The 16,030-nt window shown below is 44.9% G+C and overlaps 1 protein-coding gene across 3 annotated transcripts in view; it reads right to left on the reverse strand.

Moving 5' to 3' along the window:
• Positions 1 to 9,754, reverse strand: part of USP22 (ubiquitin specific peptidase 22) — a 105,652-nt gene extending 95,898 nt beyond the window's left edge. For 2 of the 3 annotated variants that reach the window (XM_028706950.2, XM_028706951.2), the window contains exon 1: positions 8,618 to 9,754. In XM_028706950.2, coding sequence (XP_028562783.1) covers positions 8,618 to 8,743 — 126 coding nt within the window. In that variant the 5' untranslated portion in view covers positions 8,744 to 9,754. The remainder of the gene's footprint in view (positions 1 to 8,617) is intronic. The other variant, XM_028706949.2, reaches the window with a different exon arrangement.
• Between the last annotated feature and the right edge of the window lie 6,276 nt (positions 9,755 to 16,030).

Here is a 16,030-nt window from a genome sequence, read left to right on the forward strand (position 1 = left end):
TTTAATTGTTCAAATAACAGTATCAAATATAAAGAAAAGCCTCAAGTAACTGCTGGAGAACTTCAACCAGAACTATTCCTATCAGACTAAATTCAAGAAAATTCTTTTCCTTTTAAGAGTATGAAAATGCAATCCAAGTATATTCCCCTATTTAATAAAATAAAACCAAGGAATTAAATGATGTACCTATCACTCATATCTATTTACTTATATAATTTTTCCTTCTACTAATTCATTTTGGGTGGCCTTGCTCTTCCAAGCAAAAGGAGATTAAAAGAAAGACAAATTAATCCTAAATTAATTTAGAGAGCGCTCCTAAATTTAAAAAAGCGGCGGGTTGCACTTCTACAAACCTCACTACTGGAAGGAGTAACAGCTGAATATATCATGATCTGAATTTATTATGACTAGATGTTTATAAGTTTAACATTAAGGGTAGTAGCTTAGCTCTACTCAGAACAGATTCATTGAAATTAATGGACCTAAGTTAGCCATATCCATTAATTTCAAGGGGTCTACTCTGAGTGAGAATAGCATTAGATTTCACCCTAAATTTAAGTAGACAGTAAAGAATAAGAGTGGGTGATACATAATCCTCAAGCTAGGTAATGTGCAGTGAGACTACCAATACAGTTGTACCTTAGTTGACGAACGCCTTGCTAATCAAACATTTTGGCTCCCGAATACCACAAACCCAGAAGTGAGTCGAACAGACTTCCAAGGTACCACTGTATATAGGTTCTATCCTTACATTTAAAAAGATTATAAGACTAGGGATCCAGAAACAAAGCATAGTATAGCCTACATCATGAGTAGGCAAACTAAGGCCTGGGGGCCAGATCCGGCCAATCACCTTCTAAATCCAGCCTGCGGACGGTCTGGGAATCAGTGTGTTTTTTACATGAGTAGAATGTGTGCTTGTATTTAAAATGCATCTCTGGGTTATTTGTGGGGCATACGACAGTGGACCGGCCCCTGCTGAAAAAGTTTGCTGACCTCTGGCCTACATGATTTATGAAGCGATATTTTTCCTCAGGAACCAACTACTGCTATGTTTAAAAACAAAGGTTTGTTCCAAGTTGCAAGGTATAATTCCATACAGAACACAAATGAAACACAAGAATTATCTATTGATATCCAATAACATTTCTAATATTTCCCGAAAAAAGTTGCTTGGACAGGCCCCATCTACAGCTGGTATAGAAAACAAGTCAATTTACTCCTTCAAATATTTGACTGGTAAAGTAACATAGCATCAGTTTCTTTCATACAATTCTGTTCATTATTAAGTTTGTTAATGCTACTGAAACAATGCAACTAAATTTTAAGCTACTATTATCAAGAACTGGACAAACAAAGTGATGCAAATAGAATTGAATAATGCAAATACAGTGGTACCTCGGGTTACAAACTTAATTCGTTCCAGAGGTCCATTCTTAACCCGAAACCATTCTTAACCTGAGGCTCACGTTCGTTAATGGGGTCTCCCGCTGCCGCCGGCGCACAATTTCTGTTCTCATCCTGGTGCAAACTTGTCAACCAGAGGTACTACTTCCGGATTAGCGGAGTTTGTAACCCGAAGCATTTGTAACCTGAGGTACCACTGTACAGTTGAATGGCAACAATATTCAAGAATCAAATAGTTCTTCTTGGCTTTCATTCAAAAGTCATGGGTTAGCCTAAACATGGAGTTGCCAAAGTAGTACATATGTACACCATGGACCCTTGAGGACTTCCCCTAGTGCCCATTAAGCCTCTAATTCTCTCTCCATTACTTTTACCTCCATAATGAGGTACAAAGGGTGGTTACTTCCCCATTTCCATCCCTGAAAAGCACATGGAGATGAAGGTGCAGAAGAATGATTCTCTTTCTCACTTCTTCAGTTCATTTCAAGGCTCAGATCAGTACCTGAGTAAATGAGAAAAAGTGAAAGAGGAAGTAGGAGTGAAGGGAAAAAATGAAGCAAGAAGGCCAAAGGTGGAGTACAGTAGAAGTCAAGAGAGAGAAGTGCCAAAGAACGGAGAAAGATGGTGTGTGTGAGAGTATGCATCAAATCTAATAAAACTGATCCTATTGAAAATGCATAATTTTCCACAAGTTCCCACCCTCCCCCTGCATCCAATCACAGATCACGTCTATCTCCATTGAAAATCATGGATATTATGCTTTCCAGCACTACCATGGTGCAAAAACATAGATTAGAGACACAGATCCTTATGAATCCTCACAATTTTTACAAGGGCTCTCTTTAATACCATCACCAAATCATGTCACCTCTGTGGGCACAGGTGGGATCTGTAATTTGTTGGAGCTTCTATTGTCATTCTATGTAAAATTCATGAAAATCCATCCTGATCTTCTGTGTTTTTATTTTTGACTATGCAGTGCAAACATGCAAGCTTTAATTTGATGGTAGTGTTTGGAGATTCTGTTTAAAACCTTGCAAATTCAAGAGGAAAGAGGAAAATTCTACTGGAACTAGTTTTTTACCCATACTCATGGAAAAGCAAAGAGTGTGTATGCATTCTCTTTTTCTCTGTTGGGAAGGGGTGCGAGAAACAACCAGACTGAGGAGTATCCAGGGCACTCTTAAAATCCAAGTGTGCCCATGGGTCCAAAAAGGTTGTCAATCTTAAACAATCAAAAATGTTGTTTAAAATGAAAGCTAACCACGGAGGGACAGAACATTTGAGGCAGAAGTTAAGAGCTTTTAAAATACGATACCTGTTCCTGAATAAGACTTTCACTAAGGAGAAAGGAGCACTTATTTATGCCTTTACTATCAGACAAGAGTATGTTGCAATTAAAAAAAGGTAGATTGCTACCTCCATACGGGTACAGTGGTACCTCGGGTTACAAACGCTTTGGGTTACAAACTCCGCTAACCCATAAGTAGTAACTCAGGTTACAAACTTTGCCCCAGGATGAGAACAGAAATCGTGCACCGGCGGCATGGTGGCAGCAGGAGGCTCCATTAGCTAAAGTGGTACCTCAGGTTAAGAACGGACCTCCGGAACGAATTAAGTCTGTAACCCGAGGTACCACTGTATTTGACAGTTGTCAGGCGCTCAGATGCTCCATCAAATAACAGGTAAACAATCAACTGGCATTTTAACCTTATTTTTCATCAGCTGCAGAAATACAAGAAACCAAAACATCCTGCAGTGCTGAGAGTACAAAGCACACAATAAGCCTCCCCAGGAATTATTTCTTTACACTATCAGGGACAGTGTCACATCTGTCATAAGCAGATTACCAAAACTCACCACCCATTCCAGAATGAGAACAGACATGTCCTGCAAGTTATAGGCAGATTTGACAAATTAACTCAACTTGCTCATTTCCAGTCAGTTCTATTTACGTCACTCTTCTGATAACAAAGCGATTCAGAAACAAGTCTTCAGAATCCTTAAGATATGGAGATGTACCAACAGCAACGTAAGCCTCAAAAATCTGCACTGGTAGAAAATAAATTCCCAATGAGATATTTGAGGATTCAAAATATATTAGCCATTTCTTATTAAACTTTGGTGCCAATTCATTCCCTTCCAGTAAACTCGCAAACCATCAGATACCTACCACTTGGCCAAATATTTCCCTTACCCCCACCCCCAATTACATTCCTACTGCACTTACAACAAAACTGAACCTGTTCGTTTCCTGTTCTTGACTTCAGCTAGTCAGATTTTTAGCCTTATTGTGAACTGTAAAGGCTAGCCAAATTCAATAATAAAACAAGAATTATATACAGGCAACTCCCCTTTTATGCAGGGCTTGCGTTCCGAGGCACCAAGCACATCCATGGGACATATATAAGCCCATCCCACCCCCTTCTGGTGTGAAAAATGGCACACATGTCAGTAGTCGCACAAGTGCCAAACACGTGCAAATGTGGAGTTGCCTGTATATGTTTCTCTCTCTCTCTTGCGCTCTCTCTCTCTCTCTCTCTCTCTCTGTGTGTGTGTGTGTGTGTGATCTAACAAGAAAGCATATATAATACAGCTGCCTCACACATTTCAAGATGGAAGCACATGAGAGGAAGTGGGCCCACCTCTTGCACTCCAGTGAGGAAAAGGAACTGAAGTCCTAAAAAGCACAGAATACCATCACACCACCAACCAGCTAAGCATGACTATACAGCTACTGTGAAAATCACTTGTCAAGTAAAGAGAAAGAAAGGCAACATGGAAATAGCTGGAAGCTAGGCAAGAAGGTGGAGCATTGTGAGAGAAGAAGCAAGTATATGCATGTGTATCATGTACAGAATGAAGAAGTAGCAATGGTGGCAAAGGAGTGTTATTGGACAGGTGTAGGTAAAAGAACACAGCCATTGTTACAATAGCTTCTGCAGAATCAAATTCTGTTGAAAGTAGAAGGCTTATTTCCATTTTAAATGAACGCTTTAGAATCATTCAGAATTGTGGTCTGCACTCAACCAGTTTTTGTCATTTTTAAGTAATTACAAAATAAACCATGTACACAACAGTACACATACCAATTAGTTTCATTTAAAACCATTTCAGGTTTGGCATAATTTAATATAACACTTTGTTTTGCTGTTGTAAAGTCAAAATCATAGCCTACATATACAAAGCTGCTGATATTCATGTCATTTTGTAGTGCAGTTTAGCTATGCACATTTCCCTATAGTAAATACAGCCATGATTTATTCTGGCTTATGCAAGTCCCCTCCACAACCTCTGCAACAGAACTACTACTCTTGTCTCATAAGGATATATCCATAACTAATCCAAAATTATATTTATAATATACAGTTAAACTGTGCAATACTAATGTCAATAAAAATCTAAATTCTGCATAGAGCCAAGGTGATGCAGTGCCACAACAGGTCTGAGGAAAGGGTTGTTAAAAGAAACAGGCCTAGCTTCTAAACAAGCCTTGCAGATTTTCTAATGATAATCATAGTTCATCTAACATTCAGGCCACTGAATTACAGTAGCTGTTATGTGCTTTTAGTTAGGCAATCCTTTCACTTCTAAAACTTGTAAAATCATACCAATCTTACTATGTTAGATACACCAAATGTCCACTTAGCAATTCTTGTTAATTTCTAATTAAATATTACTGGCCCAAAACACATATGAAATAAAACTGTCTTGATTGAGATCTGAGCAGTTTCCAGATTCTCAAGCTACGAACAACTCTCAATTTACATGCATTTAACTTGTGCACATTCAGTTTCACACGCTTGGCAAAAATAATTTTTAAAAATTAAAAAGGGGATGGATGTCACACACAAAATACTATATAAATCCCACCCACTATAGCACCTAATGTGTTTTGACGATTTTGGCTTTATACAATATCCTTGGAACATAACCCCTGCATAAGTTGAGTGTTGCCTGCACTCAACTCTTGTTTTGCAAAGAAGATTGTTAAAAATTCTATACGTTGCAGTTTTTATGACATAGTAACTTGCAGTAGTACAAAACTTAATGCGGAAAACAGCCTTCTTTCTCTGTAATAAAAACATGAGTTAAGAATTTAAGACCAAAGCTGCATTAACTGGTGGCAGCAGGGGAGAATAATGGAAAGTAAAAGTAGCAACATAGTACAGAAACAGCCTTTCAAAATCCAAGGCAATAAGCAATGTTGGCAGTCGAGTAGGGAAGCAAAAATTGACACTTTCTGCCCCCTGCAGTTTATATTGATATCTGGATTTTTAAGATGCAAAGCCTAGAAAGAAATAAAACAGGGAAGCAGATATCAAAAAATCAAATGATACAATCTTTCAGTTATTTATTGGATAGTCCATAGAGTAAAATGTAATTTTACAAGGCTGTGTTCCTTTGAGAAGGACTGTTTTTAATTACTGAATCTTATACCATCAATACTGCTGGAGACAGATGTTGGCAATTGTATGTTTCCTTTCCCATCACTGAATCTTCAGTGCCTGACTTCAACCATCTCAGCACCCATTTACACTATTTTTCCTTTCCATTTTTGCATACCAAGTAGAACAAAGCAGTAGAAGTCTCTCCTACGAAGAATGGCCTCCAAAATAAACATCTACTGACTCAAACACTGCAGCATCCTTCTAGAGAACAGGTTAGCTATCAGGCTACTTGAGCAGAAAATGCTTCCTCTTCATCAAATGCATACGTATTTTATCCCTCCACCCCACATGATGAAATTATGGGTGTAATCAACAAAAGGCAACCTTCCCTGAAATTCCAAAAGTTTGGCTTTAGTGCCTAAGCTTACAAATGAAGAAAACTATTAAATTATGGCAGTTTTAAAAAGAAAAAGCTCAAATTAAATATTGTGCAAGATCTCTAAAACCGCCATTAACATTGTTCTCTGCCTCCAACATTATAGTAAGAACCATTATTGTATTACTTCCCTCAACAGTGTCAAAGTACTTCAAAAATTATTAGTGTAAAGAAAGGTAGTAAGATTTAGAAACTCATTCTTTTGAACCATCCCAAAAGGTACAAAGCATTGCCTGGCCAAATCCTAAATGCAATTATCTGAATCTGCAGCACAATGAGAGGTAGAAAAACTGGTAGAAGAACTGTAGCCCTTTGAAAGGCAAGCAAATATTCATATCTATGAATTTTACCTATATGAATTATGAATTTTTCCTATATAAAAGAACTAGCAAAAAGTGGTGTGGGCTAATATATTTCCCCCTGTGATGCTAGCTTTCTATCTTCAGGAAAGGATTGGGGGGGGGGCATGCAAAACTACCCCCTCCCCACAAAAACCTGCAGTCTGAAGTGGTCCAGTCTACTCTATCATCCCATTCTGCTGCATATGTAGACCAAGTCTTGGTAATTTGCAGGCAGGTTTTAGGGCCTAATTGTGCATAAAAACAACAAACTCCCAAAATGCAAAATCTACAAACAGCTAAGTAATCATTAGGTATGAAACACACACTTGTAGTAGCTGTTCTTTTCATGAAAAAGCAGGTACACTGATACTCCTTGCATCATCAAACCAAGAGAAATGCCTGCCTCACTGACACCAAATCAGAAACAGTAACCACCTAACCTTCCCATATATCCCCTCAAATAGTCCTCCATATAACACTACACAAATCTAACATATGTCATTCTCATGTAAGCCAATGGCATAAATCACTATATTCAGTTGACATAACAAAAATTAACCCAAGCACATCAGAATCTGAAATTTGCTCATTCCTGACACATAGATGTTTGGCACTGACTTGACATCTAGAATTTATAAAAACGTATTTTTCCAGTTGTATATGTTTTGTACCATTGGTTTACTAATTGTGTTGTTTCTCAGTTTGCAAAACCTGATTTCATCAACCTCTACATGAGGTACTATTGGTAAGACCCACTCAGAAGGCTGTTGGAGACTAGTGGAGAGGGAAAGATGGAAGGGGGAACATAGGTAAGAGAGAAATGTTTACAGAACTGAATTATCAGGAAAGCAACAGAGATAGTTTTTCTTCATAGTGTATATTTACTTTGAATTCCCTCTAGACTAACTATGCAGTGAAATTAAATGTGACCGAAGCACTTCCCATCTCTGTGTATAAATTCCATTTCCCCTCACATATACCTTTGGTCCCCCTAACACACTCAGATGCTGTCCCATAAGATTTTGATTTTTTTTTATAAAAAAAAATCCACATGCATCAATGGTGTGCAGAATCATTTCCACCTATTGTGTCCTTGGAAACAGGACTTGCTTCCTCTGCCTGCCTAGGAACTCCAAGTCCAGTCACAGCTTCTACCCCAATAACTTGGTCAAACCACAGGGCGACCTCTCCACGCCCATCCCACTCCCCCACCCCTTCCTCTTCCCTTCTGCAGCCTACACCTTTCCTACCCCCTCCAAACCATCCTTCATAAGTAACTCAGCTCGATAGAGCCACCCGCTGGGGGCAAGGATTACAGAAAGCCACTTCCCCCTTTTTCGGTGTTCCTCCACTTAACTTTTTAAAAAGGCAGCTATTTCCGTGTCAAACACAGCCCACGATCGAGAGAGGCAGTCTGAAGAAAATGCTTCAGCAATGCCTCCCCTACCCGCACACACACACAAGGGGGGGGGGAGCCCACAAGTGCACAAAAGCAGGCCGGACATGCTATTTTGCCCTGTCTGGGCAGCTCTCGCTTCTCCCTCCCTCCTGCTCTATCCCTCCCCTTCCCAGGCGTGCTCTGCAGTTGTCCGATTCCGGGAAACCCTCACGCCCTCCGACACCCACAACAGGAAAGGAGGCGGCGGCTGCTTCGGCCACCCCCATATTTCAAAGCCTCGACGTCTGGGGACAGGGAGCCCCATCAGCATTCCTTCTCCTGCTCTCCCCACGGCCGAATAAAAGCGGGTTTAGGGGGCAGGGCAGGCAGAGCAGAAATTTTTGACAAGCGATGCGGGACTGATCCCGTGGGGGAAGAGCTAAAGGCATATTTTGGAAATGGGGAGGGGGGGTTAGAAGGAGGAATCCTGCCCCCCAGCGGGGGATCGCAGCAACCGAGAATTAAAAGGGAGAATCTGCCTGGACCGCTCCGTCCCGAGCCTGCCCCGCTTTTGCTGCTGGGGGTTCGCATGGCCATTTGCGCGCCCGTCGCTCTTTCCACACACACACACACGCCTACCCCAAACCCGCTTATTCCCCCTTACCTTTCGCTTCCTGGTCTCGGCCGACCCGCTCCACACGAAGCACTGGTAGATCACCCTCAGGTTCTGCTTCCAGTTCTCCACCTTGAAGCCGGTCACATGGCAGCACCCGGCGGCCGGCGGACTCATGTCAGACCCCCCCACATCAATCCGCCCGCCCCGCCGGCACGGCTTCTGCTAGGCTGCGGGAGGAGCAGGAAGAAGCAGCAGAAGCAGACGAAGGGGGGGGGGGGAGGTTGAGGCGGGGGAATCCCAAATCGGAGCTGGGTGGGAGCGAAGACCGGGAAGGGGAGCCGGGAAGGGAGGGAGGGATATTGTCGGGGTGGTGGGGACGACAGGGAGGGGAAGGAGGGGTCTCCTCAGTCCGCCGCTGGCTGGCTCCTTCGTCGCTGAGGGGGGCGACTGCGGGCCGCCACCCCCCTCAGGGCTGCTGCGCGGCCTCCGCCGCCCCCGCCGACTGCAGTGGTGGCGGTGCGCGGAGGGGGAGGGGAGCGGGCGGCGTGAGGCGGAGGGGGGAGGGGAGCGGCTCCTCTTCTTCCTCCTCCTCCTCCTCCTCGGATTCCTCCTCTTCTTCCTCCCTCTTCACTCTCCTCCTGCGCCTCTTCTTCTCCTCCTTCGCCGCCGCCGCCTCCTCGCCGCCGCTTTCGCCTCAACCCCGCCCCGCCCCCGGCTGCTCCGAACAAAGCGCCGACGCCGACGACGCCACTGAGGAGGCAGAGCGCCACAAAGATGAGGGCAAAGAGAGAGAGGCGGGCTGAGGAGAATCTTCGCTGCCCGCCGCCGCCGCCGCCGCGCGCTACCTCATGGAGGCCTCACGGGAGAAGGAGGAGCGGGGACGAGGGGGAGAGAGAGGGGGGGGGAGCCCTGGCGGCGGCGGCAGCGCGGGTGCCGCTGCTGGGCGGCCGGCTCGGAGGGGTGTGTTCTTCGCCTCCGGTTCCCCCTCAAGTCAGTCAGCCTCGCGAGCTCGCCGGGGTTCGTGTCTCTTTAAATCTCTCTCTCTCATCTCATTCCCTTTTCTCGCCCCCCACCCCTTTTCTGCGATGTGTAATGGTCCTCTCCTCAAAAGACGGAGCGAACTCAATCGAAGCCCCGCCAGGCCCGTAGCGGGACAAACCAACTGGGTAAGGAGCGGGGGTGCGGAGGGGGGGGAGAGAGGGAGAGAGAGAAAAACGAGAGAGAGGGAGAGAGAGAGAACAGCACTTCGCCCATGAACCGCAAGGAGGCCCGGCGGGTGCGGCCCTATTGGTAGCCGTCGGCTTATGTCCCTCCCATCTCCCGCTTCCCATTGGCCGCCGCCGCCTTCCCTTACAGCGGGAGGAGGCGAGGGAAAGAAAAGGCGGGTTCGCCTGGGCCCGTCCCACCCTCGGGCCCCGTTGATTGACAAAGGAAGTTGGGAAACCGAAAAGGAGGGGGGAGGGCAAGGGGGGAAAGGAGCACATGCTGCGGTGCGGGGTTGTGGATTGGAGGGGTCGCCCGCCGCTCTCACGTCACAGGGTTGCGGATTGGCTGCGGAAGCGATGTCAGGGCAAAGGGGCCGCCTTCCCCCAGGCAGCAAGCAGGATATGGGGGGGGGGGGACACAGAGCGCCGCTGCTGTCATATCCGCTTAACTTTGCAGCTTCTCTGTTACCCCAGTGATTCCTTGCAAGGAGGGAGGAGCTGAGCTGGATGATCAGGATGATGCTTAATTAGCCCTTGTCAAATGCCCCGTTTTCTTCTTGCCCGGCTCCGGTTCTGCAGATTCAAACCTCAGCCCTGCTTGCCGACACACCAGTGCAGCCGCTGCTCCACCGGAGCAAGCCCTGCTGGGCAATTGCGTTTTCTCCACCCAGCTGACCTTGCTGCCGCCTCCCCTGTGGTTCTCCACGTGCTGTTTTTGCGTTCTCCTGGGCAGCTCTTCCTTCACACGAGCAATGGAAGAGTAGAGGCTTCCCTCCCTGCCGTCGCCGCTGTGCCTTGCATTTGTAAAATCTAAAGGATTTTCTTCGGGTGGTGTGAACGTATACAGTAGCGGGAAGAGCCGTTTCTCCGCCCTCCTGAACCATGCCCCCCATATAATAGTTTCTATATACTGTGTGTATATGTGTGTGTTTGCCTATAAAATACAGGAGTGCATTCGGAGTTAATAAGGAAGGCAGCAAGGTTCTTGTTCCGCAGGGGTAGGAGTGTTTAGTGCATTGCAGCAAACAGCAAAGAGTATTTTAGGCAAAAACTTTTAACACAATTTTATGATGGCATGCCTTCATGGACTAGCACAAAGTTAGTGCCTGGGGCCTCCAGTGGATTGAGGGTTTAGGGGTGTGATTAATAAGATGTCACTTGTGTTTCAAAGCCCTGTGATATAAACATACAAAGCTCACTTTTGCTGAACCAGACCTTTGATCCATCTAGCCCTCTTGTCTCCCCTGGCTAGACGTGGCTGTCTAGAATCTCAGGTAAAGGGGGAGTGGGTTTTCCCCCCTAGCCTGCCACTGGGGGGGGTGTCCTTTAAATGCCCGGGTGGTGAACATTTTCCCATTTGAGGGCCACATTCCGGTGGTGGGTTAAGAAGCAAAAGTGAGCGGAGCGACATACATGACTCTAAAATTTGTGTAGTAGACTAGATGCCAGCCCTACAAAAGTCAGCAGTTCCAAACTTCCGATCGATAAGCACACCATATCTCTTCATCCTGGCACAATTCAAGGACATCTTTCAGCCTTGCAAAAATCCTCAAGGAGCGTGAAGAGCAGGGCCAGTGAAGGATGTGGCTTGCGGAAAGTCCCAAGGTCTGGAAAGAGGTACATTGGTAGGGGCTGAGGATCCCACCCCTGCCTTAACTGGAGATCATATTTTTCCTTGGATGTTCAGCATACAAAATGATGTGCTTTGGCACCTCCACACATTTCATGTACAACTTATTAGTATGCCAGCTACCCTCCAATAATGGCATATGCCCCAGGTGGCGTAAATAGGGCTGTTTTATTTTAATAAAATAAAATAGAGACATCACCTTGCCAACAAAGGTCCGTATAGTAAAAGCTATGGTTTTCCCAGTAGTGATGTATGGAAGTGAAAGCTGCACCATAAAGAAGGCTGATGGCCAAAGAATTGATGCTTTTGAATTATGGTGCTGGAGGAGACTCTTGAGAGTCCCATGGACTGCAAGAAGATCAAACCTATCCATTCTGAAGGAAATCAGCCCTGAGTGCTCATTGGGAGGGCAGATCCTGAAGCTGAGGCTCCAATACTTTGGCCACCTCATGAGAAGAGAAGACTCCCTGGAAAAGACCCTGATGTTGGGAAAGATGGAGGGCACAAGGAGAAGGGGACGACAGAGGACGAGATGGTTGGATAGTGTTCTCAAAGCTACCAGCATGAGTTTGACCAAACTGCAGGAGGCAGTGGAAGACAGGAGTGCCTGGAGTGCTCTGGTCCATGGGGTCACAAAGAGTCGGACACGACTAAATGACTAAACAACAACATTTTCATAACACTGAGAGGTGGGCTAGGATGAGAAGCTGAGTACAAGCAATACTTTTAAAACACTTCCAGAGCACTCAGGATTCTGGGCTCTGTAGTTTACCCTTTGCAGAGTTACAGTTCCCAGCAAACCTTAAACTACTTTGGGACAGGGTCGCTCTGGAATTTAGGATAGCACCAACAATTCAATTTTTAATTTAATTATTTTTAATCAACCAGACTTTTTCAGAGTAGCATTGTTGTACATTGTTCCTGTTGGCTGTACAGATGGATTTGTTGTATTGTTATGAGTTTGCGAGCGCCAGACCCTTCTAATCCCTGGGTCCAACAAGTGCTAAAATCTAATCAAGCCAAGCTAGTATCCTGGTGAGGTGATAGCCTGGGTGATGAACCATTAAGGGGCTCTGTGGGAGACAGCAAATAGGTGGAGATAAAGCCAGAGATTGCAGAGGTAGCAGTGATGTGACCTAGAAGTCAAGCAGAAAGTTTGAGAGAGGGTCAAAGAACAATATTTGATTTCTGTTTGAATCCAAAGCTGCAGCTATGGCAGAAACAGGAACCTTTGGGGTGTTGATGCTATGAAACCCTCCATCACAGACTCAGGTTGTCTGTGCGTGTAAATAAACCATATAGTATAAAGACACCACAGTCTTCTCTGTGCTTCATTGCCAAAAGGAAACACGAACCCGGGGTAAGCGCCTGGAACCCCTGGAATCTTGCACTGCTCAGAGATTAGGGTGACGTGCAACAGTGTTTTTATGCTTTGGATTTTATTTACGGTATTTCCTCATTGTACACTACCACAATGTTTTGATGAAGCATGGTTTGTACATTCTTTAAATAAATATAAACAATCTGTTTCAGCTGTCCTTGGGTATGCTGAGATCACCAATCAAGTCCCTCACCTCACCTGCTACATACCTGTATAGCAGCTGGCTATTGAATGCAGGTGAGCAAGCTAAAAAAATGTCAGCAGCAACCATTCCTGGAAAATACAGAATGATTGCAATGAACTGAATAGATTGCCACCATGTATTTAGTGAAGAGCAAGTGTGCTCAATTTTATTTTTTTTACAGGGTAGAAGAGTACCAGCCAGGGTAGAGCCACTCCCTATTTTGCTTGGCAATAGCTGCCCGGTTCCATATTTGTTGTGGCTGAGGTTGCAAACTTAATACACGTCTCTGGGAAGTACGTCCCACCAGGATGTACTTCTGAGCAGGCAAGTATAAGCTTGCACCTTCAAAGTACGGTATTTCTTGTGAGCGGTGCAGAGGTCCATGCGACCTCTACTTTCAAAATTGCTCCAGCTCCTCACCCGCAATCTTTCCATGCACCGAGGTGTGTTTCTGCAAATACCTGCCTGTCATTCGAACCCGTACAATCAAGGCAAGCGTAATACTGCTGAACAGCCATCAAAACAAAAAACAAGGGGGAAACAGTGGCATGTTTTTGTCACACAGTTGTCACATCGCAGCCGCCTTCCTGTTTATTCTGGAGTCTGCAGGTTTGTGCTTGTTGAAGTTACACCTGGGCTCAGAAAAAGTTTCTACCTTGCTGAGGCAGGCCCAATGTTGGGGTGGCGGAGGGAATATGGGGAGGCAGCAAATGAACACCATCAGGCCTTGGGAAACCTACTGAAGAAATCTTGAAACTACTGAAAAATTAGCTGTGCTTTAAGAGACAACAAGGCAGATGGAAGCGGCTTTTATTAATTCTGCCTCCCTCTTGCACCACTTCTACAGGTGACTGTTCCTTCCCAACACTCCTGCTAGGCTCCCAAATCAGGTGTAAGGCTGGCTGGAGTAGAGAGAGGCAGAGGCACACTTAATCTTAGACTCTGGACTCAGCGCTTTTACTTGAGGGAAGAGCTCTTTAGATGGTAACGTGGCCTCGCTGCGTTTGGGGGACCTTGTGTTCCTTCTGCTGAGTAGAGCCCTGGAAACGAGTTCCCCAAAAGCCTGTCCTGATGGTGCTACAGGGGGGAAACGGCCTGTGCAAGGATGTTGTGGGGTGGGAATGACAGCATCAACCACCAGCTAATTCTTCCCTGCAAATGCAGCTTGTTCAAAGTGCTGTTTGGCTACGAAAAAACCTCTCTGTGAGGAAGCAGGTCAGTAAAAGCTCATGCAACGTTTGTGAAGTTAACTCTTTAGTCAAAGGAATAAACGGCTCTGGAGGCTTCTTCGTAAGCCTTCATGATTTGTCTAACACTGGAGGCAGGGAGCAGGTCTTGTGATTAACACTCCACCTTTTCTCCCATGAATCGAACACAGCATCAAACGATGCAAGACACCAGATTCTGGCTACAGAGCTAGATCTTCTTAATACTGATGGCAGCCTATCTGATCCAAAACACTTCGTCACCTGAGGAGGACGTTCCAAACCCTGTCCCACAGCGCAGTAAAAATAGTATATTGTGATTATTTAATTGTGTTAATTAATCACTTTATGCAAAAGGAAAAGTCTCAAAGCTGCTTGACAAGATAAAATACCACAGGTGAAACGATTTAAACCAGAGAAGTTAAAACAATAAATGCAAAAAGACACAAACTGCTCATGCAATAACATATTAAATAGGGAAAGTCTTTGCAGCACTGTTAAAGAAATGAGTACCATCATAGGGGCCCACATAATTAAGGCCAGAGAAAATGTAAACTCTTAGCCTGGCGCTTGAAAACTAAAAATGATGGTGCCGGCCGCATTTCCCTGAGGAGAGTATCACAGGAAAGGCCTATTTTTTGTGTAGCCACCCTTGGGTGGGGCACACAGAGAAGGGCTTCTGAGAGAGACGATGGCAGCATCCATACCCACCAACATTTCTCCAATGAAAATAGGGATGTCCTATTCCATAACAACAACAACAGCAACAACAATTTAAAGCACATGACTCCTCCAAAAGAATCCTGGGAACTGTAGCTTCCCTCTCACACAACTGAATGGACTTTAAATGTGTGGTGTGGATCTGAGGCCACGGAGCATTAACGCAGCCTGGAATTTCCCAGTGCTGTAGTCAGAACAGGATTTGGTGGCAAGAAAGCAGGCCCCATTCACTGGAGCAAGCAATAAGGCTACCAATCACAGCAGCACCTGCTTCCCACATTTTGAAAAAAGTTTGAAAGAAGATACCCATTACCATTGAAAGAAGCACAGGACCAGACCCTCCAAGCGTCCCTATTTTCCAGGGACATCCCTAATTTAGAGAAGCCATCCTGGTTTCTGATTTGATCCTGGAATGTCCTACTTTTCCTTAGGATGTCCCTATTTTCATTGGGGAAATGTTGGAGGGTATGGAGTTATTCAACCCCCGAGTGGTCTGAAGGCAATCCTGTATAGGGAACTTTTTTAAATGTTTAATGTTTTATTATGTTTTTATATATGTTGGAAGATGCCCAGAGTGCTGGGGCAACCCAGTAAGATGTGTGGGGTATAAATAGTAAAATTATCATTATGGGATGGGACATCCTTATTTTCATCGGAGAAATGTTCAGGGTCTCAAATTACCTAATTGCAGCTCTGAAACTACCTGTGGGAATGTGTCAAAGACCTGTGAAATGCTAGTATGTGAATAAATATCAGGGGGTTTTTTCCCCCTCCCCCCCCCCTTTTTAAAGCCACACAGAGAAGAGAGCATACAAAACATGTGGTTAAAACAGCGACCTGAGGATCAGGGGTCCCTGCACTGAGCAGTCTCAGGCTATCATGTTGCACACCTGCACAAAAATTATTCCCCCCTCCCCATCTCCACAGGGAGGCAAACAACCACCCCCCCTCCCAGCTCCAGTAATCAGTAAGTCTTAATTCCCAGCATTTAAATCATTAGCTTTCAGGATTTTCCTGATTAATGAAGGGAGCTGGGTTTCACTGAGCAAACCCATTAAGGACTTGCTAATGCATGGTTTGATTTCACTGCCTGCAATTGAGCACATGGTTCCACAGTCCTTTGGGGACAACAGCAA

This window comes from Podarcis muralis, chromosome 14 (genome assembly GCF_964188315.1).
Source record: "Podarcis muralis chromosome 14, rPodMur119.hap1.1, whole genome shotgun sequence".
NCBI lineage: Eukaryota > Metazoa > Chordata > Lepidosauria > Squamata > Lacertidae > Podarcis > Podarcis muralis.